This window comes from Alosa alosa, chromosome 21, assembly GCF_017589495.1.
Source record: "Alosa alosa isolate M-15738 ecotype Scorff River chromosome 21, AALO_Geno_1.1, whole genome shotgun sequence".
In the NCBI taxonomy this organism is placed as follows: Eukaryota; Metazoa; Chordata; class Actinopteri; order Clupeiformes; family Clupeidae; genus Alosa; species Alosa alosa.
Window position 1 is genome coordinate 19660 of NC_063209.1, and position 23640 is coordinate 43299.

At 38.7% G+C, this 23640-nt stretch overlaps 1 protein-coding gene across 3 annotated transcripts in view; it reads right to left on the reverse strand.

Moving 5' to 3' along the window:
* Window positions 1-880: 880 nt before the first annotated feature.
* Window positions 881-23640, reverse strand: part of myot (myotilin) — a 78226-nt gene continuing 55466 nt past the window's right edge. For all 3 annotated transcript variants that reach the window (XM_048230702.1, XM_048230701.1, XM_048230703.1), the window contains 2 exons: window positions 8112-8245; window positions 881-1344 (listed from right to left, as the gene is read on the reverse strand). In XM_048230702.1, coding sequence (XP_048086659.1) covers window positions 1214-1344; window positions 8112-8245 — 265 coding nt within the window. In that variant the 3' untranslated portion in view covers window positions 881-1213. The remainder of the gene's footprint in view (window positions 1345-8111; window positions 8246-23640) is intronic.

Consider the following 23640-nt stretch of genomic DNA (forward strand, 5'->3'; position numbering starts at 1 on the left):
TCTCCAACACCAAACAGGAAGGGGCAAAGTAGGCGACAGCTGTAGCCTATATGATTATTTGTTATTCTTATAATATTTGTAATTTCTTATACATATTTAGTCGGCTCTTCCACGTGACAGAACATCTCTATCGGTTAGGGATGTCACGCATGAAACAATGCTGCAGAAACACGAAAACACGACTGAGTTTAGTAGGCTATCACTTCCTGTTTATCTATTGCACGATGGGTAATAATTTAAAGGAATCTAGTTGCAGTCTTGTAAATAGTGACCCTGCAAGATCCCTAGTCCTTACAAAATCATAGTCTGTGACTTAAAACTCTACTACTTTTCTTTAGATGTGAGAGGGTCTGAGACTGTAGTCTTTCAAAAATCTTTTCCAAATCTTTGCAAATCTTTCCAAAGTCTGTCAGTGTAAGGAGGGCTTAAGCAGATCATTAACGCTAGGCTTCTATTTGTTGACATCAAAACTATAGAGAAACAAACAAGTTATAGGGCGGTCTCTGGTGTCTGTGTGTGGCATCTGGCTCAATATTCTGTGCGAGGGACCGTTGTGGAGGGTGAAATTTCATGGGGAAACTACAATGATGGGTCAAATTGACAGAAAAGTTGCGGTGTTTGGACAAAATTGCAAGGTCGCCCGTATGTTTTGGCCTCCATGTTTAGAATGCATTAGCCAAAGAGGGACATACCGAAAATTCTAGCTCCGCCATTTTTTATGGAGACTATTTTAACTAAGTTCAAGTCAAGTCACATTTATTTATATAGCGCATTTTTGTGCAACCCAAGTGCAACCCAATGTTCCTAAAAAAGTGTAAGCTTTGGCTATGTAGTGAAATGTTTGTGAACAAGATGGGAGGAGATGAACGCGCTGACAGCATTAATGATAGCACTGAATAAAATTTTACACTGCTCTCAGATACAGCAAAACAAATCTTTAGCGCCACACTCAAGCCAACAAAATGTAAATGTGATACCACAGTAACATACACAAATTATCTTATATATCATGTTTTGAAAAATGATATGCCAAAAAATAATCTAGGTACCAGAAAAATCTAACTTAAAATCTACACATTTCTATCCAGGAATAGAGACAGAAAATACAAAAACAATAATCAGTTTACCCTTATTATTAGTATACCTTAATTATAAAGCAGCTTGACATCTGTTAAAATATAAAGTTGCTCCATCTATCGAACAACCTATTATTTTATAATTCTTCACTCTCGTACAGTGGAGCTGTATGATGTGTGGAGTTTTCAGGGCCCAATGCAGATAACTGGTTGACAATGGGGTGCATTTTCACTGGCTTGACGTGAGCTGGAACCTTGTTCAAGTGAGCTGTGGAAGGGTAGAGAAAATGCTTAGAATATTAATTCATAACAGAGCTAATATAGCATTAATATATCGTGACCCTAATTTAAAATGGTACATAGTGGCTTCATTTTCTACTCATGATATTCAGTTCTTTTTTATACATTTTAATACAGTTCTTCATGATATGCATTTAATACATATGAAAATAAACGTGAAATTGAATTTCACAAGATACACAAGCGAAAGGAAGAAAATGTATTGGCATGTGATTAGTACTGATCATAAGCCTGATCACTTAATATGAACTGTACCTGTATTCATTTGCAGCTTGCACTTATATCGACTTGTGTGCCCTATTCAAACCCCATATATTTTTGCTTGTACTTTGCAAAGTCTACTTGTTTCTCAGTCAAGACAGACCACTGTTATTTTGTGGCTGAATGTTTGACCGTGTTCTTGTGGTTTTCTGACTTTTGCAATCAAACTTCTAAGTTACTTTGCACCTGTTTTCAGCCATCCTTGAATTCCTGACAGTATTTTTTTTTAGTTTGCTGGTTTGTATTTGTACTTGGAAAAGCAATAAACAAACACACAGGATGCTAATATGTGGTATATGTCTAGGGCACAACAGGAAAAAATAATTCAAGAAATGATTATTATTCACACATTGTTATATGAAAATAATGACACACAGAACCCCCACCCACCCATACATATAATGTGCATGACATGAGCTGTCTGCAGATATTTACCATACAAAAAAGAAAAAAACAAAACAAAAAGTAAAAGAGAAAGAGAAAAAAAGACAATTAAAATAATTATAATAATACAATCAAAAACAAAACACAGCAAAAAAAAAAAAAAAAAAAAAAACACATACAAAGCCTGCATTCTACAAAGAAATGTAACTACAGTCTGTTTATTTAATTAAACAGTGTGTATCCAGCCCTAGTGTTAACAGAGGGAAGGCTCAAATTGTCTATGTAATTAGAAAGACAACTCCATGTTTTATAGAACCTGTGGGTAGAGCCCTTGATGGTGTGTACTATTTTTTCTAACTGCATAAAAGAAAGGATATCTTTAATCAAGGAACTGAATGAGGGGGCATTTGAAGACTTCCACCTCAGCAAGATTAAATGTCTTGCTACAAGTGTGATAAATGCAACAAAACAAAGTCAGCCGTATATGAAGAGAGGGGAAAAACTGGCTTAATTTGACCTTAGTCCAATGGATACGGTGGACAATCTTGCACTGAATCAGGCCATGTTTAGCGCATATTGAAGAGGAATGTACGCGGTGTACTGTAAGATTGAGTCCCATAATTCGTCTGAGATCTTATCTCCTAGGTCCTCCTCTTATTGAGTTTTAATTGAGTTGAGACTTACTGGCGTTCTTTATATAGATCAGGGGAGGGGTTGGCTGCATATATTATGTCAAGTTGACCAATTTTCTGCAGCAGCCTAGACAATTCTGCCTTCCTTGTCCTCCTTTCAAACGCAGTGTATGAAATAATGCTCCCTCTAAGATACGCTTTCAATGCCTAGAGTTGATGCAGATATATCAGGAGTTTTATTAATCTCTATGATCTCTATATTGATGTGATTAGAGATGGATTGGACAAAGTCATCGCTAGATAGCAGGAGTGTTGAAGCGCTAAGGTGGGCACATTGAATTAAGTCCATCAAAAACGATTGTCAAGGAGACCGGCACGTGGTCATATATTACTATGGGATTATATGTTACGGAGTGAACAGAAGGTAATAAATTGTTATTTATTAAAAATAATCAATACGTGTGAATGTTTGATGGACATTGGAGAAAAAAGAGTGTTGTTTACTGTTTAGATATAGAAAACGCCATGGATCAGATATGGTGAATTGTTTTTGATTGAATCGTTTTTGCAGAATTGGATGGAGAGTGTGTCCATCAAAGGTTGGGTTAATCCAGCAATTAAAGTCTCCTCCAAGAATGAGAGAATGTGTTGCGATATCTGTGAGCTTAGAGAAAAAAGTTCTAAAAAAATGATAGTCGTCCCAATTAGGTGCATAAATATTTGCGAGAATGACTGGAATACTATGAATTTTCCCAGTAACAACAATATATCTCCCATTTAGATCTGCTAGTGTAACAGAGGTCTTAATTTCATCCACCGATCGGCCCTCGAACCCGCCACCTTAACACACACTGGCATGGGAGTCGAACGTTCTAACCACTGAGCTAAAAGCCCAGGCTTCCAACTCAGCGGTTAGAAGGGTTCTTAAGGTTAGGGGTGTGAGGATTTACACAAGCAACTAGCAGGCCAGCTCAGTTGAACTCCGTTACACTACTAGGACATTGGGGCAAATGAAGGGGACTGATTTATGTATGAGGATTAGGGTTGGGCACCGAAACTTGGTTCCAATCGGTAACTGGCGCCAAGGCAGACAGTAGTAATGACATCGAATAACAAAGTGGATTTCGATGCCTCATTTTAATGCCACTTAACGGTGCTGATCCACTAGTACTACACAACATACGTGTGGTGTCGCGCTGCCTCCCCACGTTCAGTCGTGTGTGGGCATTACGTTTAAAATGTCAGTTTGCAGCTCATAGTCAGTTCATTTTAACTTGTCTGAAGTCTTTCTCACAAATGGACCAGCAATTGAGGCATGTATTTAACAGCATACAAAAATATTAATAGCCTATACAAACAATGCAAGCCATTTTTGAAATCTTGTTTTAATTAAACTACTCAATGCAATCTCAAATCCTCACCTGAAACAACAGTCAATATATTATATTCCTCCAAAACCTAGTTTCGTTTGTTTTATGGACTACCAGGTGGTCGTGGAAGAGATCGTTAAAACATTAATTTGTCTTGTAAGCGGAACCAAAGTTTCACAGGCACCATTGTGGTACAACAAAGGATCTACAACCTTGTGCTTTCATTGGATAGTCGCATTGCGTTCAATGGATTCATTAACATAAAGATGGGCATTGGCCAGCTTTTTGACGCGCAACATTTTTTCACAAATGATGCGCTGCCTTCCCGGAATGCTTTGCGGGCGCGTTAAAGTCGCTTGATGTCACCCATAGGACTAGAGTGGAATGCGACACGACAAAATGTAGTGAAGTGCTAGTGGATCTGCACTGTGAGTCTCAGGCATTTTTTTTTATACGAGGCATCACTTCACGTCATGCGCCATCTGTAGCATCTTGCTTTTATAGCACCACATTCTATACAGTTAGCTAACATAAACACTTCAAGATAAGCTTAAAGCAGAGCGGTGCACCACATACTGTAGGCTAGTGGACCGTGTTTGACAGCTCGCGTTAGCCCATGCTATTGCCATATTCCCGAGCTGTCAAAGAGGCTATGGAACCGCACGATATCGCTAATTAAGCTTCTCTGACGGGAGATAGCCTAATGTTTTGCGCATAGCCTAGTCGCTGTTAAAATCTCTGCTAGCGCTGGGAATCGAAATACTTCAACACCGGCATATGTAACATGTTACATTTTTTATCGTGTTTTAAGGGGGAAGACATACAATGTATTGAAGCATTTGAGAACACATTAGATATACTTGAAAGCTGACTCCATAGATAAGACTACTTGCAATTGCGTTGTCCATGACCTGGTAGTTACAAATCAAGGCATTTTAACATTTAAAAATATGGCAAGCAATCTGCACTAGATAAACTTGAAAGCAGAGGAAAGATTGATTGGGATACCATACCATGGTAATCCGTTGTAACATTTAAAGTTATGGCAAGTCATCTGCAATTAGAATTATGCCTAGAAGCAATGAAACTACAGATATTGATAATAAACTAGATATATAGTTCAATTTCATGTTCTAATTTGTTTTACAGTATCAATCAAAAAAAGCAGTTCATGGTTTGGGCATGTTATTGTAAAAACAAGTACTGGTTCAGGCACCGTTTTGGCACCGGCACTGTTTTGAAAGTATTGATTTAGCAACAGTATCAGATAAAACCCAAACGATACTCAACCCTAATGAGGATAGCTGTACCCCTGGCCTTGGCCTGGAATGTCGAATGATATATTTTACCTATTTAGGTGTGTCTCTTGCAAATAAATTATGTGTGCCTCTAATTTACAAAGATGACTCAAGACTTTGTTACGTTTAAAGGAATACGCCACCCCTAGGTGAAATTGGGTAACTCCCCGCAGTCCCTAGAGTTGGATGAGTGAGCCAAAGCGTTTTATAGCCGACCCAGCCATTGTCCTAATCTAGAAACGGCCCGGTTAGCTTTAGCTTAGTCGCTGTAATCCGGCGATTCCAGCTAGCATGTCGTTGCAAAAGTGAATCAAATAACTCAAGATTTTTTATAATTATTTCTCGTAACCTGTACATTCACATCGAGTACAAATATCAATGCAAATTAACTAGAAGGGCTTTACTAGACCACGGCAAAGCACCTTGGCAGACTACCAAGTTCTCTGCTACTAGGCTGACACTGACAGGTGGGCTTTCTCTAAGAGTTCTAATGGCGATGAATATGGAAGATTACACGATAGACGAAGATGATGACTTCGACTACCAAGATCCAAGACCCTACCATTTCCAGATCCAAGACCCTACACACGCTGGTGTATTGCCAGAAGTTGAGGGTTTACAGATGCGTGATGTCTTTGCGCCTGGCAGCGGTGCTTTGCTGGTGCTATGCCCGAAAATAGTTCCAAATCTAAATTGGTTTAGTAAATCCCTTCGTGTTAATTTGCATTGCTATTTGTACTCAATGTGAATGTACAGGTTACGAGAAATAATTATAAAAAATCTTGAGTTATTTGATTAACTTTTGCAACGACATGCTAGCTGGAATCGCCGGATTACAGCGACTACGCTAAGATAAAGCTAACCGGGCCGTTTGTAGATTAGGACAATGGCTGGGTCGCTATAAAACGCTTTGGCTCACTCATCTAACTCTAGGGACAGCGGGGAGTGACCCAATTTCACCTAGGGGTGGCGTATTCCTTTAACTGGTGCATTTAGTCCCCTGCAATTCCAGCTGACAAAATTCAACTTGTTCCTATGAGACCGCGGCATGAGTCACGTTAAATACTGTGAATCACAACCACAGATGAAAAGCTATTTGGGCAGGCATAATGGTCAACAAATACATACAAAATAAAAATAGAAAAAGTAGATTACAAACAAGGCAAAACACATTCATCCCTTGCTAAAGTGTCCACTGAACAGGACGCACGCATATCCCCTTTTAACATTGCCGAACAATCTGAAGCACCGTTGCTCATTCAAGAATAATATATACAAATAATATAACATCAGCTCAAAATGCAGACTATCTGGTTATTTCAAAAAACAGTGTAGACAGTCTAATAATGACCAGAAAACGAGGCAAATTAGCCTATCGTTAAGCTATTTGGAGATGGAAAGAGAAGGGAAAATAGCAAGGATGTTCAAGCTTAGCAGTCAGTAGGCTAGTCCAAATAGACAGTCTATTTACTTGGTCACCGTTACCCCACTGTCATCTGTATCCTGGAATTAGGCTACCCGCAAGTGTTGTGTTCTTGTTGAAATCCACTGCTGCAGAGGGGTCTTTGAATTTGTGTAGTGTTCCACCAGGCAGCGTAATTTTCAGCAGGGCAGGGAACAACTACCTGAACTTCACTCCTTTGATAGGACGAAGGAGACGCTTTGCTTCCCTAAACTGTGCATGTTTCTTGGCCACAGCAGTTGTGTAGTTAGGGAAGATTGAGACATAGCGTAGAATCCGGTCTCGATCCTGCTAGTAGTGAAGGCGAATAATAAATGGTCTGGGTGGTTTGTCTTTAGCGGGCTTCTCGCGCAGACTACGGTGGGCTCTATCCAGGATAGGTTTTTGGTCAAAACTCATAATGTCCTGCAAAAGCCCAGAGACAAATTCGGTCGGATAAGGGTCTTTTAGGGCCTTTCCCCAAGTCCGTTTTATTCTGTCCTGAAGCCATCATTCCCAACCGAGCGAAATTGAATATTCTGCCGAAATGAATGACATATAGTCACTTAGCCTCGGAGCACTGAAGCACATGTCTAACATGTTTCGTGTCCACATGCGCCTACCTTCCTGACAGTATCTTTGATGACTTTGGCTGTGAAAGTCATTGTATCATCAACATTGAAAAAAATGTTTCTTCTTATAACCCTTACTACTCATTTTTACTAGAGACTTATATTTGTTATACTGTATTAGGGATTCCCATCATGCCTCAGAGTCATTTTTTTAAGTTATACTAATTATACCTTTTGCAGGCTTACATGAATATGTTTTGATTTAACACAGTTTAAGTATTACACGGGCACGCTCATGGTTGGCAGCCTGGCGAGAGGGGGGCGGGACCCCCGGGGAATATAGGCTATGGTTCGAGGAAGTTCTGCCTCTTTTCGGTTCTGGGCCTGACACGGCCCGCTGTGTGTTATATGCTGCATTGTGTGATTTGGTGATAATAAACCAGTTCATGAAACTCTGGCTCTTGGTGAAACGCTACAATATGTTAAATGTATGCTTGGTTCTGAATCATTTTTTTCTATGACCCAGACATTCTTATGTGGTCACATGTGTTTCTACTTATTTTGCATGCATGCATTTATGGTCATAGATTTTATATTAAAATGAAATGCAAAATATTTGAATGTTTTCACTACTTTTTCATCACATCAGTTTAGTATAGGCTAATAAAATAAGAATGGGTGTGCAGGGGCTAAAAATAAGAAAATCTGCTTTACAGATTTAGTTAAAGCAAGGTATCTAATCTACAGATTGTTGAAGAATGAGAATGGGAAACATACTTCCCACATCCAGCCTCGCATTGCAAGTGGACATGCCAGCTTCATTAATGGCAGACACAGTGTACCAGCCTGCATCTGATTTCTTCACCTGGTCGATGAGTAGGCATAGTTGACCTGAGTTATCCTGGGTAAGGCTGTGGAGAGTAAAAAGCACAATGGCATGGTCCAGAATGCATCATTTAGTTACGGCTGTCAAACTAATCAATTGTACAATTTTCTTGTGATTGTTGTTTCTAGCAATTTATAATGGGTATACCATATAAAATCAACATCAAGGAATTCAAATATTAGTGTTTAACAGATTACTTATTAGCTTTGAACACATATTTTACACAGAATAACCAACAGATTTCCATTATAAAACGTTATTGTCACTGATTTAGCTTTAAAGGTATTGTTCTTAGGTACTAAAATAAATAATAAAACCCAGGCCTATATCTTAAGTGCCAGCTGAACATGGTCCACAACACTCCATTCAAATATATGAAAAGGTAGACATAGAGGGAAAGAGAGAAACAAAACAGACAGAGGTCTCTCTGAAAACTACAGATTTTGTCAGATTTTCCTTTGACAAAAGTTTTGATAGCGTTATTTAAAGTGCTACAAATGGTCCACCATTTAGGTCTTCTACTTTCATAGCTATATAATTTTGAACTTGAAGTGAGCTTATATGGGATAATGGGATGAAATTAATGTCTTCCCAAGATTATTGAAAACATTTTTCATTTCATTAATTGAAAAAAAGAATGAACACATTCATTTTGACAACCTCCCTGAATACAGTCTTTTTTTCCTGGCCTTACAACACCAACACACTTCATGTAAGTGTCTTCAAATTATGGTAAACAACTCATAACAGCAAATGACACAATTTGGTGTCAAAGTAGTTTCTAAGCAAACAACAAATCTGCGAATTCACCCATTGTGTGCCTACCTTTTCATATTATTAATGGGGGCCAAGCAGAACAGCTGCATAGTGTTTCAACCTTTGTTCTTATAACTGGATAAATAGCGAAGCTGCAAATGCACCTATAGTGTTTCTACCTTTTCTTATTATTTTTATGCATGTTTCTTCCGCCATGGGAGTGTATGGGTGCCCATTGAACCATCTGGTAAAAAGTTGTGCAATTTGGCATACAGATTCGGGACAGTCCAACTATACAGTACTTTTCACCAACAGGTAAAAATTGGACATGCATACACACATGTACCATTTGTACTTAATAACTAATACATCAACCTTTTGTGGGCAAAAATCAGAACCCGCCCACCAGGTTTGTGCAAAATTCAGAAGTTAATTGAGTGAATGACTCCTAAATTCCAATTAAATTCTTGAATTTTAATTGAGGTCAAAAACAGGATCTAGAATTGCAATTCAAACTTGAATTAAAGGAAGTAGAATGAAATTTAATGAAATTCAGAAACATAACTTAAGTGCAGTATTCAACAACGAAGCTTCAGAGTATATGTCAGATATGATTGCATCAAACAGTTCCAAAGTAACCTTCTGAACACTGAATGTATGTGGGCTCATGTACTTTTGCATTCATTCATTACATTATTCTATTTTGGAGGTGAAATGTAAACTGGAAAAACAAGTGGTATATGACTTTTTGAAATTCTATAGTCACTTGCTAAGTGAAACTTATGTAGTATTTTGACCTATTCCAGGGATTACAAAGACAATGTTGACTTGGATAATGAATGGATAATGTAGAATGTAAAATCTACATAACCTGTGACATGTTGCCAAAACATGCGATGTTCACAATCACCAACTCAAGCGAGGAGTTTAAACATCTGTAGACTGGTCCAATTCGGTGAAAATGTATGACCGGCAGGCAACAAAAGGGACCATTGTTTCATTTAATCTAGTTCAGACCTTTTAGGTACATTTGTGTTTGTAGCCTAATCCATGAAATAGGCGAAAATACGGGATCATTTTTATTTAGCATTTAATTTTAATCACTATAGAGCTTCATATACTACTTGTTTTTCCATTTTCCATTTCACTTCCAAAATAAAATAATGAATGAACTCAAAAGTACACAGACCTATGTGAGATTCAACACATTCTTTCTGTTGGGTGACTGTGGAATTTCTTTGAATTGCCATGAATTTAATTCCACTTCCTGTCATTCCAATTCCAATTCAACTTCCTGTGGGGCAGAGCCAATTCAATTCAAATTCCAATTCATGAATTGAATGGAGGCCAATTCTAAAATTCAGAATTTTGCACAAGCCGTCCCACCCACCTGTCACACTCATGATGGGTTCACAAATCGCAAGCCAATCAGCAACATATAGAAACAAAATGCTTGATTAGGGCACCAACTAGTACCAGCAAATTCAAAAAACATTAAATGTTGAAATTGAAAATTGAATTTGATGGCAACAACACGTCTCAAAACAGTTGGGACAGGGGCAACAAAATCCTAGAAAAGTTGTGGGTAACACTTTATAATAACGACACACAATTCATCATTTATTAAGCTTTTGTTACTTATTAGTTAATGGTTTGTTCATCATTAGTAATTTCTTGTTCATACATAATTTATCATCAGTAAAGCATTTGTTCACACAATTATAAATGGTTTGTTCATAGTAAACAAGCCTATCCAAAACAAAGTTTGTAAGTACATGATTTATAATTAATAAGTAATGAAACAACCACTTATAATTAAATCATTTTCTTATTATAAACCAGTTGCAAACTATTACAAAATGCTTTGTTCATCATTTGTAAAGCATTCTTCCTATTTTAATTCTCATAAATAAAGTATTTGTACACACAGTTCTAAATGGTTTGCTCATAGTAAATAAGCCTATATCTAAAATATGTTTATGAATTATTGTTAATACTTAATAAACTAGATGTACCGCATAGCGGTACAAAATATGACCGCCGCTCAGTCCTGTACATCCAGTCCGTGAAAATAAATCATATTAATGAATTTGTCTCCATCTTCTACTCCATCCCCCACTCTTGAAACTTTTGTGTATGCTTATTTGGAATGTGTGTTTGCGGGCCGCACACAAAGTAGCCTACTGGCGCTGCTAAGGTGAATAGATTTGTAGCACTTGCCAAAAAATTTGTAGCATTGTTATAAAACCTTTAAAATATCTAAACAATCACAAGTAGGGCAGTTCATCACAGTCCATCCATTGCAACTGGACTGATGAAAGGTACAACTGTAGGCTACATTGCATTTGGGAAAAGCAGAAGGTAGCAGCATAATGTATTTATTTATTTATTATTAAACAAAACAATCCCTGTCAGTTCCATGCAGTTTTCAACAGCTATCAAGAAGAGAGGTCATGTCATGGATTTTTGTGAATGTTTCTTCTTCTACATATGCATAAGTTTAGTCATCTAGTTCATATGATATTCAGCTTTATTGTCAATGCACAAATTAAATACCAGTAGTCTAAAACAAAATGTCGTTTTTACCCAGTGGTGCAAATAACTGACATGTCCAAAAGGGCCTTCATGAAATGCGTTGCTAGACTGTTCATACACATTTTAACGGGCCAAATTGAAGAGCTACTGTCCGTAATTGTTTGTGCAAATAATATGCTGATTCATGTTCCCTTGCATTTTGCAACTATGAGGTCCATGGTTAGTCTGGCTTTTCGCCACCAAGCTCAATCTTTTAAGAAATCGAAAAGGAATGCGCCCGGCAGATCAGGCTGAGTTCACCCAGCCTAATCCATGGTAAAGCCCGATATAAATATTGTTTAATTTTTAATTGAGATATCCACGCACTGGCGACCCCCCTGCGGCGTGTTAAGCCCCGGTTTCAGAGCTATTCTAAATGCAAAAATGCATAGAGGGAGTTATGACAAAACCGTGACTGTTAACATAAGCTATATAAGCTAGGCCCTATGCTAGGCCTAATACACAACATAAATTGTCACTAGGCTATGCTGGCGACCCAAATAAAATCTCCTTTGGGAACCAATGGCTTACAGTATCAAGCGGACTTAAGCTGCCACCTCTTGGCGAAAGTTAATAGTTTTGCATATCAGTGGTACATTTCAAGCAGCTGTGTTAAATCAAGGCGCGAATGAAGTGGACGCTTCTAAATGGAACCCAACCCACTGTACAGTAGCTCAAGGTCTGTGGCTAAAGCAGCCATAATGAAAGCGTTATCATTGTTTGGATACTTCACACACACGTGTTTTTTAATCGCATAGACTACAACTACCAAGCTGGAATCAAAGCACATCGACTCCCCTCTCACACCCACGCACTTCGAACAAACAAAAAGCATCTCAGTCTCACGGTATTAGCCATAGGCAAAACTGTATCGGACCAGTGTAACGTTGGTACTAAATCATCCACCTACATTTTTTAGACCCCCATGGATGAAATTCTACGAAACTTGGCATACTCCCAGAGAATGCCAGGTCAATCATCACATAAAATGTAATGCAGTTCTGAACATCTTAACTGAAGATAGGGGCGATTAAAGCAGAATGATATTGCATTTTCATTTTTTACCGTGGGGTTGCAAATCACAAATGAGTGATTATGGGCCAGGTTGATTTGGGCCCTTGAGACCAACATACCATAAAAAAATCTTCATCCTCAGTGCCACGGTTCAGGTAGTTATTTAGGAAAAACTGCATTTTTTGGGTTTCGGGGGGCCCAGCGCGGTGGGGGAGTGGCCCCCGGGGACCAAACGAAATTTTTCCGTAAAAGTCTAGTGGGGCTACATACCCACCAAATTTCATGTGCCCCGGTGTTTCGGTGCCCCGGGTATCGTTGACCAAAATTTCAGGAAGTAGATGACAGGGAAAAAAAAAAACAATCCCTATATGACCGCTTCGCTAGCTATGAAATAATATTTTGTTGATGAAGTAATATTTCTAGTATTTAACAGCTGTTACATACACATGCACTAATGATTAGCTAGGGTGAGGAGGATACATATTTTATAAACCACTTCCTAATAATATAATTCATGATTAACTCAGGAGTTACAAGTGGTTAGTTAATGATATTTTGTGAGCTTATCTAAGAGACTTTCTATGCCTTGCAACACATTTTCAAATGAGTTGTAAAGATTACATTCACATTCATTCATTTAGCAGACAAGCGACATACACATTGACATAACAGTGAAAGCCGGGAATCGAACCCCCAATTTTTCATGCTACTGCATGCTGGTCCAGCTCCTTATCCACTACACTAACTTGGCCCAGATAGAAACCCCCACAACTATGCAAGAGTTTCTGTTTTCTTCTACTACACACTTTTATTATAGTGGATGGAATCCACTATCTTGAAATCTCCTGGCTTCTTCTTCTTATTATTATAACCTTTTCTTTTTACCTTTTCAAGAATTAATGCGACTCTAACCGCTTAACGTACAGACATGTTGAAATAACCACTGTGAAGGTCTGGAGTGGGGCAAGAGAGTTATTTTTTCAGATTTTTTAAAAAATTTATACTTTTTGAGAAATAGGGGATTAAAAATGTTAAAAAGCTCATTTTTCCCCCTTAGACTTCAAAGGCTGTGATGTCATAATGGCCTAAAGGCAGTTGTGCTTGTTAAGCTCCCAGAGTAGTTCCCGGGCTAATTAGAACACTGACACAGGTGTAACCTGTAAAATCAACTGTCTCCGCTTCTAATGCATACAATCTAGTGCTCCCTAAAACTAGTGCTCCCTAAAACTACACATCCTGTTTAAGTGTTTCCCGTGTGTCAAAATAAAAGTCACAGCCATATCTCATGCTTTGCGCATTATATCTCCAGAACGGTTTGATGCATGTGCTTCAAATTTGGTATGAGTATTTGTGTGGATTCAAAGATGAAGTGAATTGATGTTGGAGGTCAAAGGTCAAATGTCAAGGTCAAAAACACCTTGAGTGTGATATCTCAAGAACGCCTTGACACACAAGGTCTTTTGGTACGAGGGTTTGTCTGAACTCAAAGATTAAGTGATTTAATAACGTTTTTTTTTCCAGGAATTTCCCCACCAACATTAAGCCAGCAGCTTTCCATCCACTATTGTAATTCCTCTGGCATTACATTCTAGTTAAACATCTGTAAACTATTATTAAATGCTGTATTCTTTGTTTGTAAAGCATTATTCCTACATTAATTCTCATATGTAAATCATGTTTACACACAGTTAAAAATGGATTGTTCATAGTTAACACACATATCTATATTATATTTTTTAATTGACTGTTGTAATACCACTGGGCAGAGGTAGTGTAGTGGATAGGGAGCCGGGTTAACAGACTGTTAATGTAACAACCGTTAAATAATGGAAATATTACTTAATCAAAAACATATTATTGCATCATTTAAGTATTAACAATAATGTAAACATATTTTAGATATAGGCTTATTTACTATGAACAAACTATTTATAACTGTGTGAACAAATGCTTTACTGATGATTACTAATGATGAACAAACCATTAACTAATAAGTAACGAAGGCTTAATAAATGATGAATTGTGTGTAGTTATTATATAAAGTGTTACCAAGTTGGGTATTGATAAAGACAACAAAAGGATGAACATTTTACAACTAATTAGGTTAAATGGGCTTTTTTCATATGGGCAGTATGGGCAGCCTTCCATCTTGCCGAGGGCAGCATGAGTGCTTACAAAAAATCTCTCAATGCAAATCAAACCAGCTATTAGGCTAACTGAAATTAAACCATGCCAATCTCTAGGTATGGTGAATGGTATGTGATGATGTGGGGCTATTTTAATTCCAAAAGCCAAGGAAACTTTATCATGATGCACTGGATCCATGAAATGGCCTTTAAAACTAAATATCTGCCTGCCTCTATAGGAATGTAACATAGGGGTGTGTATACTTATGCCCCCTGTATCTTAAGGAAGAACATTATTCATTCACAAAGAAAATTGGTGTCCTTAAACATTGGATTTTTCCTACTTTTTTTAAATTAAGGCATTAAGGCAATTTCTAAGATATTTTTTATTCCTCTTTTTAGTCAACTTTAGATATGGGTTCACATACTTTTTCTTGCCACTGTATCATCTATACACATGTACATCTAACGGTAAGGAGGTGCAATTTAGAAGCGCAATTTAGAAGCGCCTTTCAAGGTACCGAAGGACACTACAATTAGGGATAGGCAAAGAAGTACATATACAGTAGCATGCAATCACATCCATGGTTAGATTATATTGACAGTATGAATAGTACATTCAGGCAGGGACAATGAGAGAATAAGCATATAGGAAAGACACAAACACAGGTTGGACATGGATACAAGACATATAGCATTAGCATCTTACACATCTGGCAAGGCACAAGCAATTCTGAATAATGTACACCGGTTTTGAGCCACATACTGTATGATGACATTTATTTCAGGGAAGACCTTGAATATTACTGCCAAAATGAATTCTGCACACAAACAGTATGGCTCCATAGAAGAGGAGTCCAGGTGCTAAAAATGCCTCTTCGCAGTCCAGACCTGTCAAATTGGACCCCAGACTGTTGAGCAACTAAAATCCCATATTGGGATCGCAAGAATGGGACAACATTTCATTCTCAAAAATCTAGCAAATGATCTCATCAGTTCCTCATTTCAGAATGCCATTTAATGAAGAGGTGAAGCAATATAGTGGTAAACATGCCTCTGTCCCAAATGTTTTGATACATGTTGCTGGCATGAAATTCAAAATGAGCATATATTTTCCATGAAAGAGTCAAATTTGTCTATGTCCTTTCTGCAGCTAAATATGGGTTTACAGTATGGGATTTGGAGATAATCACATTCTGTTTTTATTTGTATTTTGTACAACGTCCCAACCTTTTTGGATTTGGGGATATATAAATATTTTATTCATTATGAATTGTTTTTGAAAAGTCTTGTGGCGAGAATTCTTTTTAACACTTAAAAGCAGAATGCAGATTTGATGTCTCAGACACCACACATCCTTCATCTTCATGTCATCTGAAGGACAAACTAATGGATCAACTACGGTAAAATAAAGTCTTATTGTTACTAGTTATTTTGTATATTTTTCGCTTTTGAAAATATTTTTTACCCGTAATTGCGTTCTCTTACATGAAATAAGTTGAGCGATATTTTTTACTCCTCTCAATATGTAGTTGTAGAAAACAAGATGTGAAATCACGGATTCTGTCAGAAATGTGGTGCTAATTATTGCCTCTCCTCGGGTTGTTACCTCGCTAGGCAGTTTGTAGTGAACTGTTTTACCTTGCTAACTTCTAAATGACAAACATCAGACGTGCTTGTCTCAACATTTTCTAAGATGGCATGACTTGATATTCTACTCTTCTCAATCTGTAGTTATAGAAAACATGATGTGAAATCACATATGTCAGAAATGTCATTATTGCATTTAAGCAGTTAGTTACTAGGTGAAATGTAATATGTCTTTATCTTAATGCCAGCCAGGCAATCAGATTTAGGGTAGCTAAACCCATGTGTAATAAAATGACTTTTCATACTTCTAAATATTTTTGAGTTACTCAGAATGCTTCAATAGTTTAGGCTACCTCTTCTTGTGTATGTATGTGCACACACGCACGCATCTGTAGTTTTGTGATTTTATTTTTTAAATTAATAAATGTATTACATTTGTATGATTTTACTGTTGTTTCAGATGGAGGATGACAAGACCTACACAGACCTCCTTGTAGGCCTGAAGAGGTTGGCTGACTGCTGATGAGCTGTTGAAGACCATGTGAGGATGGAGGAAGAAGGTATAGATTTAGGTGGCGTGCATAGGGTGGTGTAGACTGCCACTAAAACACTGTGAAAAAGACTTGTTATGTTTATTTTTATATGTTGTTGTCCCAGGCATATGTGGTTTTAACAACCGGAACGGGTGGGAGGTTGTGCTTAGTAGGCCGTCGTATGCAAACACACAGTGCAGGGGCATGGGATGAAGAGTTTCACAGTTTTCTGGGACTGATCATTGACATGGGACTTCACTTCCCTCCCTAATATCCATTGCTACTGGGGAACCAAGTCTCTGAAGGGATCAGGGAGCGTTGACCAAATGAGAAATACATATTGTGTACACTTTTTCTCCATTGACATTGCTGTTGTCAGTAGTTTCTTATTATTTCAAGTTTGGCAATGCAGAATCTGGTGCTGAACCTAGGTTTGGTAGCTACAGCCAGAAAGACTTTGGCGAAAATCTATCACAACAGCTGGCAGGCATTTCCGTCAAAATTTCAGCCTCGCCTTCAGCTGCTCCAACTACTACTCTGTCTTTTCATCAAGTACATATTCCTGTACAGCAGGAGCCAAAGAAAAATTGTTGGCTTTGTTATAAAAACAATACATAATAACACTAAAGTAGCTTGTATGGCCTGGAGTTTAGCGGTAGGTGACTGTTTTTTTGGTAAACAAAATTGCTGTCAGATTTGGCATTCTACAGAAGGGGATGCGTTTCGTTATGAGTCATAGGTCTTCTGTGTTTAACCTTCAGGTTCCCCACCTCACCTTTCCCTACCCTCCTCTCTGTGTGTGTGTGTGTGTGAGTTTGTGTGTATGTGTGTGTATGTGTTTATTCTCAACAGGCTTGTTCTATGTAATCCACTTTCAAATGTTTAGACACATTGATTTTTGAGTGATGTTGAAGTTGATTGTATTCCTAGCTTTTCATAAATAATACATTTTATAGATGTATATCATTTTCATATTACACTAATTAATTTATATAAGGAAGTTGTATCTGTTGAATCAAATGTATTCTATGTCTCTATTCAGAATTGATCTTCAATAAATATACAGTATACTTACTTCCTGTATTACTGGTAAGGTACATGTTTTTCTTTTATATATCATTATTGTTGACTGTAGCATTTGCTTATATACAAATAAATGGTTTATTCTTATGGACCAAATAAATCTAAACCATTGTGTCTGACTTCATTATTAGTTTTTATGCATACTTTTATGTTTTTGGTGAGAAAGAGAATGTGAATTCTGTCAACATTCTAAATCCTGTTTCCTGCATATTTTTACACTTATCACTTAATTTATCATAACTTTTGAAAGGTTAATGATATTCCAATTCAGTCTTTTTTGTTAAATAGCCCACAACTTGCTGAACATGTCATACACTCTAAATTTTTCTCTATCTCATATAGAAATATGATGAAAATTCATTTTTATGCAAATGAAATTCAATTTTAACGAATTTCGGTATACATTTTGAGAGGATTTTCAAAGACTGTTCATTACTATATCAACATTACCATATGTATTTTACATCATTTGATAGAACTGACCCTTCTGATTACAATGGCATGTATATCCCATTGATGGTATGTATTATACTCAAGAAATAAGGTTTTTTGTGTAAGGAGGTCATCCAGCACCAAAAATGGAATGTTCGGCACGGGCACGAAAGGGTTAATGCTTGTTTTTAAAAGTAGACTGTTTAAAAGTTGAATGTATATAGTTTAAACGTTTAAAAGTTGAATGTAGATAGTTTAAAAGTTGTTGATAGACAGCTAGTTTAATAGATAGATAGTTTAATGATAGTTTAAAAGTAGACCGTTTAAAAGTTCAATGTAAAGTGTTCAGTAGTTTAATGGGTTAAATTGTTTAACAGTGGATTATTGTAGTGAGGACTTTTATTTTGAAACAGTTTTGGGCAGAGGAAACAGTTGAATAGGATGTGTAGTCTTAATTGACCCAGATTGTATGCTTAAAGCCTGAGGCTGCAGGTGGCCTGAACACCTGGCATAGGATTCTAATTGCTTAATGGCCGTATTATGATGTCCCAATCGGCAATGTTAACCCTCTAGGCGCCACGGTCGACTTTAGTCGACAAGATGCGGTACTGAATAAAACGGCCAATTTAGTCAAATAGGGTGTCATATTTCGTTCGACCTCCACTCCACTAGATGGCAGACATATCATACGTCATCCCCGAGTCCAAAAAAGGGCATGCTTTAAACAAAATCTTCGAGCTACAGCGCATTGAATCAGTGCGTGCAATACCGGAGCTAGTGTGCGTGTGAGCCACTTTATCAGAGCGATATTGTCAACGTCAGCGAGTATTTGCATTATTTTATTGTCTAATGGCATCAAAAAAGTTTACCCGAAATGAAGTGTTGGGTCTTCTATTCGCGGACCCTGATTCTGAAGGGGAATATCTGCCTTCAGAAAATGACGGTGATTCGTTTAGTGAGGCTTCAGATGCGTCTCTGCCTTGCAATGATGCAGCTGGACAAAGTGAGAGTTTAGCTTACACCAAGCACAAACATTGAATCGTTTGCCCAATGTCAGTGGTGGGAATAATGTTTCACGGGGTCGGAGTGTTCATCAGGAAGTTAGCAGGGTGTTAGTGGTGTAGCGAACGAGGCTGGAGGTAGCCTAATGTCCATGTAGCGCTAGCTTCTGTCTTCTGACCGTGTGCCTCTCCGTAATTGCGGCGACAGTAACGTGGTGGAGCCTTTGTCTAATGCCACTGGGTATGTTAGACGAGGTCGAAGTGCTCATTGACAGTTAGGGGGGAACGTAGAGGCAGTGTGGGGAGTCGCAATGAAAATGACAGTAGGCCTAGTCTGAGCTGCGCAAATTCTCTCCACTCGGTGCGCGCGCGAGGCAGATCTGGCCATGCTGCTCTCAGCAGGAGCAGAGGTGGTGACACGGGGCAGGGGAGCCATTAGGCCATGCATAGTCTATCACGAGATGATGGGAATGCCGGCCCTGTATGGATAGGGATAGGGAGTCATTATCTCTACAGCAAAAGGCCTGCTACATAAAAAAAATGGTCAGCCATTTATTAGTAATGATTTACACTGTTGATTTGCTATCTATTTCCCTGACCATTTAGTACATACACTATGTGTTCTTTTTTGTGTGTTCATGTCCTTGTGATGTGTGTCTTTGTCATCTAAGAAAAAAACAACAACAAAAACATCAAAAAGAAAAAAAATACTAACATTGTCTCTTGTCTTGTCTCGTCATCTCACTCCTGATCTGTGTCTTGCCGTGGCAAGTGAGCTTTTGAACTAAACAGGTCTTGTCTACTTGTGTTTGTGTGTCATCTGAATAATATATATGTGCCCCATACATGGAATCAGAGTGCCTACTGTATGTAGTAAATGGAAAATCTCTACAGCAAATGGCCAGCCTACCGCTACATGCATTTGTTTCTGCCATTTATTAGTAATGATTTACACAGTTTGTTTACTACCTAGTATTTACCTGAGCATTCAGTATTGTGCAATATAGCATACAGTGGGTCCCAGTTAAGAATTGACACTTCATTCACCATCAAGGTGATTCACGCAGCTGGGTGAAATGTAAGTACAACTGCAGCCGCTTGGGGGCAGCATAGTCCGCTGTGGCGTTCCACTGTCGAACCGGACAGAGCATTCGACAGCAAGGGCTGTGATTGGCCGAGTTTTCAGTGCGTTTCTCTGTGTTTTTAGCAGCCCCTGCAACATGCTAGTCCACTGCAGCCTATAAGCTTTGTACATAATGTTAAACATAGTTTTGGATTCAGTGGCAAGATGTCTTGATTGTACAGTGCCTGTCTCTCAGTAATGTTTTAAAATGAGAGCTTCGTCAGCTGGCAGTAGGCTACTTTGTCAGCAGTCATGAGAAGTTCGCTTGCTAACAACATAAATATGCTGCCCAGAAACCTCGTGAATAGTTCTGATTTGTTTTACTACACTAACGAGGTTAAATATATCCTTTGCCTACAGCATCTCCTTAACAGTAATGTTGACAAAATGACAGCATTCATATGACAAAAGAAAAAAATTCGGTCACTCAAGACTGTGCCACAGCAACCAGTGTAGGCTACAGTCCTACCTAATAGGCCTACTCGAAGCAGATAGCGTTGTCTGACGGTCGAGTGGGTTAATGCGCGTATTTCCAGAACAGGTCTGTAACTTTCAGGCAGTTCTCTCCTCCTCTCTAAAATATCTGTCCTGGCCTGGTTGCACCGGATTGTCGCCAAACGACAGAAGCGCTGGAGAACCCTCCTTTGTCTACCAAAAGTGTTACTTTGTGCCCAGCTCCCCACTGCTTGTGAAAGAAGGGGGTGGGGAGGGGGCTTAACGTGAAAAAGCTTAATGTCCCAAAACGGCAACAAGTCATAATGGTAGGCTACAGGAAGTGGGGGGAGGGTATGGGATGACCAGGGGGTCGTTTCTGGAAAGCATCGTTTGCTAACTTGCGTCGCAACCTTGGTAGTTCGCTCCATCGTTCTTGGATTTGGTGTTTCTAGAAAGGGTAGTTCGAACTCTCAATGCGCAAAACAAGGGCGCAAAAGTTTGGTCGTTTGAACTACTGCCCCTAGGCAGTCGCACTTGTGTCGTTCCTTGGTAGTTCCTGTTGGTGTCCGAGCGCCTAACCAAAAATCACAACCGCCTAACCAAAATTTGCGAAGTAGATGTTTATCTCGTGACTCAATGATTGATCTATCCTGTAGTTTAATTTTGATTAAGACACTGCTCCCCTACTTAACTCATTCTTGCTATTTATGTTAATTAAAGTATTGCCTTGCTTTTAGTATTATAATCTTCACAGTCCCTAACAACAGCAGTGTTAAATGTTGTAGTGGCTAAAGCAGATGACTTATTATCCCAACGTTGTAGGTTCGATTTTCTTATGATGTGAGATTGTCCTTATGCTTCTCGCTACCTGCAGGTGAACTAGTGTGACACGTAGATTCAATTGTTTTTGACTGATGTATTGTACCTATGGTCTCTCGATGTAGAGTAACTATATACATAAATATGTATGGTCAAAACCTATTGTTGTGTCTCGTAGGCCTACTCTTACTCAGAGATGAAAAGAAGAGATAGGATGCGAACTCCGGCCGAGCGTGCAGTGCACCAACGCGCTGCCGTTAAGCCACTTGACAGTCGATAACCTATGGGATACCCAGATATTTGTCCAGGCTATATATTTTTTCCAACACATAGATATTTAACACAAATAATGACTCATATTGGTTAACTGTTATATGCTTGCAATAGGTTTAGGTTTTGGCTGATGGCAATGACAATGCCAGCATTAATCACTCGGTTTAGATTAGAAAAATGTCGACATAGGCCGTGACAGAACATTTCTAGGGGTGGGGTATTACACGCTTTCCACTGTTTCCACCAATGATATGTATCGCTGCATCATCAACAACGTTGTTGGAACTACGGTGTTCGAACGTCGGAGGTAGCGAATTGCGTCACAGGTACGATGCTTTCTGGAAACAGGTGTAAGAGTGTCGTTGTTTGGTCGCAAGTTGCGTCGTACCATGGTGGTTGAGCAACGTCGTTGCTAACTTTTCTAGAAACGACCCCCAGAGCCGTCTTCGCTATTTAGAAAGCATCTTCTATTGTCTTTCCAGGCGCACACAGCTCGTTACCATATAGCCTATCGAGTGCCTTAACAGATAGGCTCTGCTCTTGGGTTTGGCCTCACAGCGAACTCAACCCTCTTGTTGCTTGCAGTTTGTTATATAAAGCGATGCAGATTACATTATTTATTTCTGATTAATTGCGTCTTTTGATGTCTTTTGCAACATCTGCTTGTTAGGCTGGGCTACTGTCAATGTCCTGTACAGGTAAATGTTCAACAATTGCTGGTGTAGGCCTACAGGCTATAATCAATTAGGGACTGTTCGTTATTTATTTAAGGGGCTACCGGAGGAGTTTTGGGAGTGTTAGTCAAAAAAGATGTGACCCTCCCTCGCCAGCAAGAAATTTTTCTATGACCCTCCAAAGTGATTGAGAAAAAACGCATGACCCTCCCCAGTCCCAACAATTTATTGATGCCTTCTGTAGGCTACTGGGTCAATTTGGGAGCTTGCATGCTACGACACCTTCCTTGAAATGCCTTGAAAAGGCTGTCGTTTGCACAATTTCACAAATAATCACCGTGAACGAAACAAACCTGTCAACTTTTCCCGGGTTTATCGCATATTTTAACTTTTTCCTCGCTGTCTTAGGAGGAGCTGCAGGGCCGTCGCAAGGGGGTGCGAGGCCCTGTGCGAACTTGACAGATGGTGCGAGGCCCTGTGCGAACTTGACAGATGCATGAACTTACGTGCATGAAATCATGCGATAGCTTATTTTACACATAGCCAAGGCTACCGTCGGTGCATTTTAGTAGCCTAGTCTAATAAGCTACGCCAGCTTGTCTTTAAGAGGGGAAATTGTATAGCCTATAACATTAGCTGAGTCACATATTTGGCCATATGGTGTTCATAGGCTACATCATGAAAACAAATAGTGTAACAAAGGCGAACACTTTAACAGGGGAAATTAATTGGGCATGAATCATTGTGCTGAACGGTATTTGTCAATGAGCAGAAACACACACGACATTCAAACTGTTGATAAGATGTGCACTATGGAAACTGGTCTGTAGGCATTGGACAAATAAATGACACTGACTCGCCATATCCTGACCCTGAAAAAACATTGTCTTGCTTTGCCGCAAACTCAGCAATGAAATCATAGGCAGTTTGCAGGTAGCATAACGTCTTTTTCAATTCATAGAAGGGAGAGCCCAGTCTCTCCTGTGA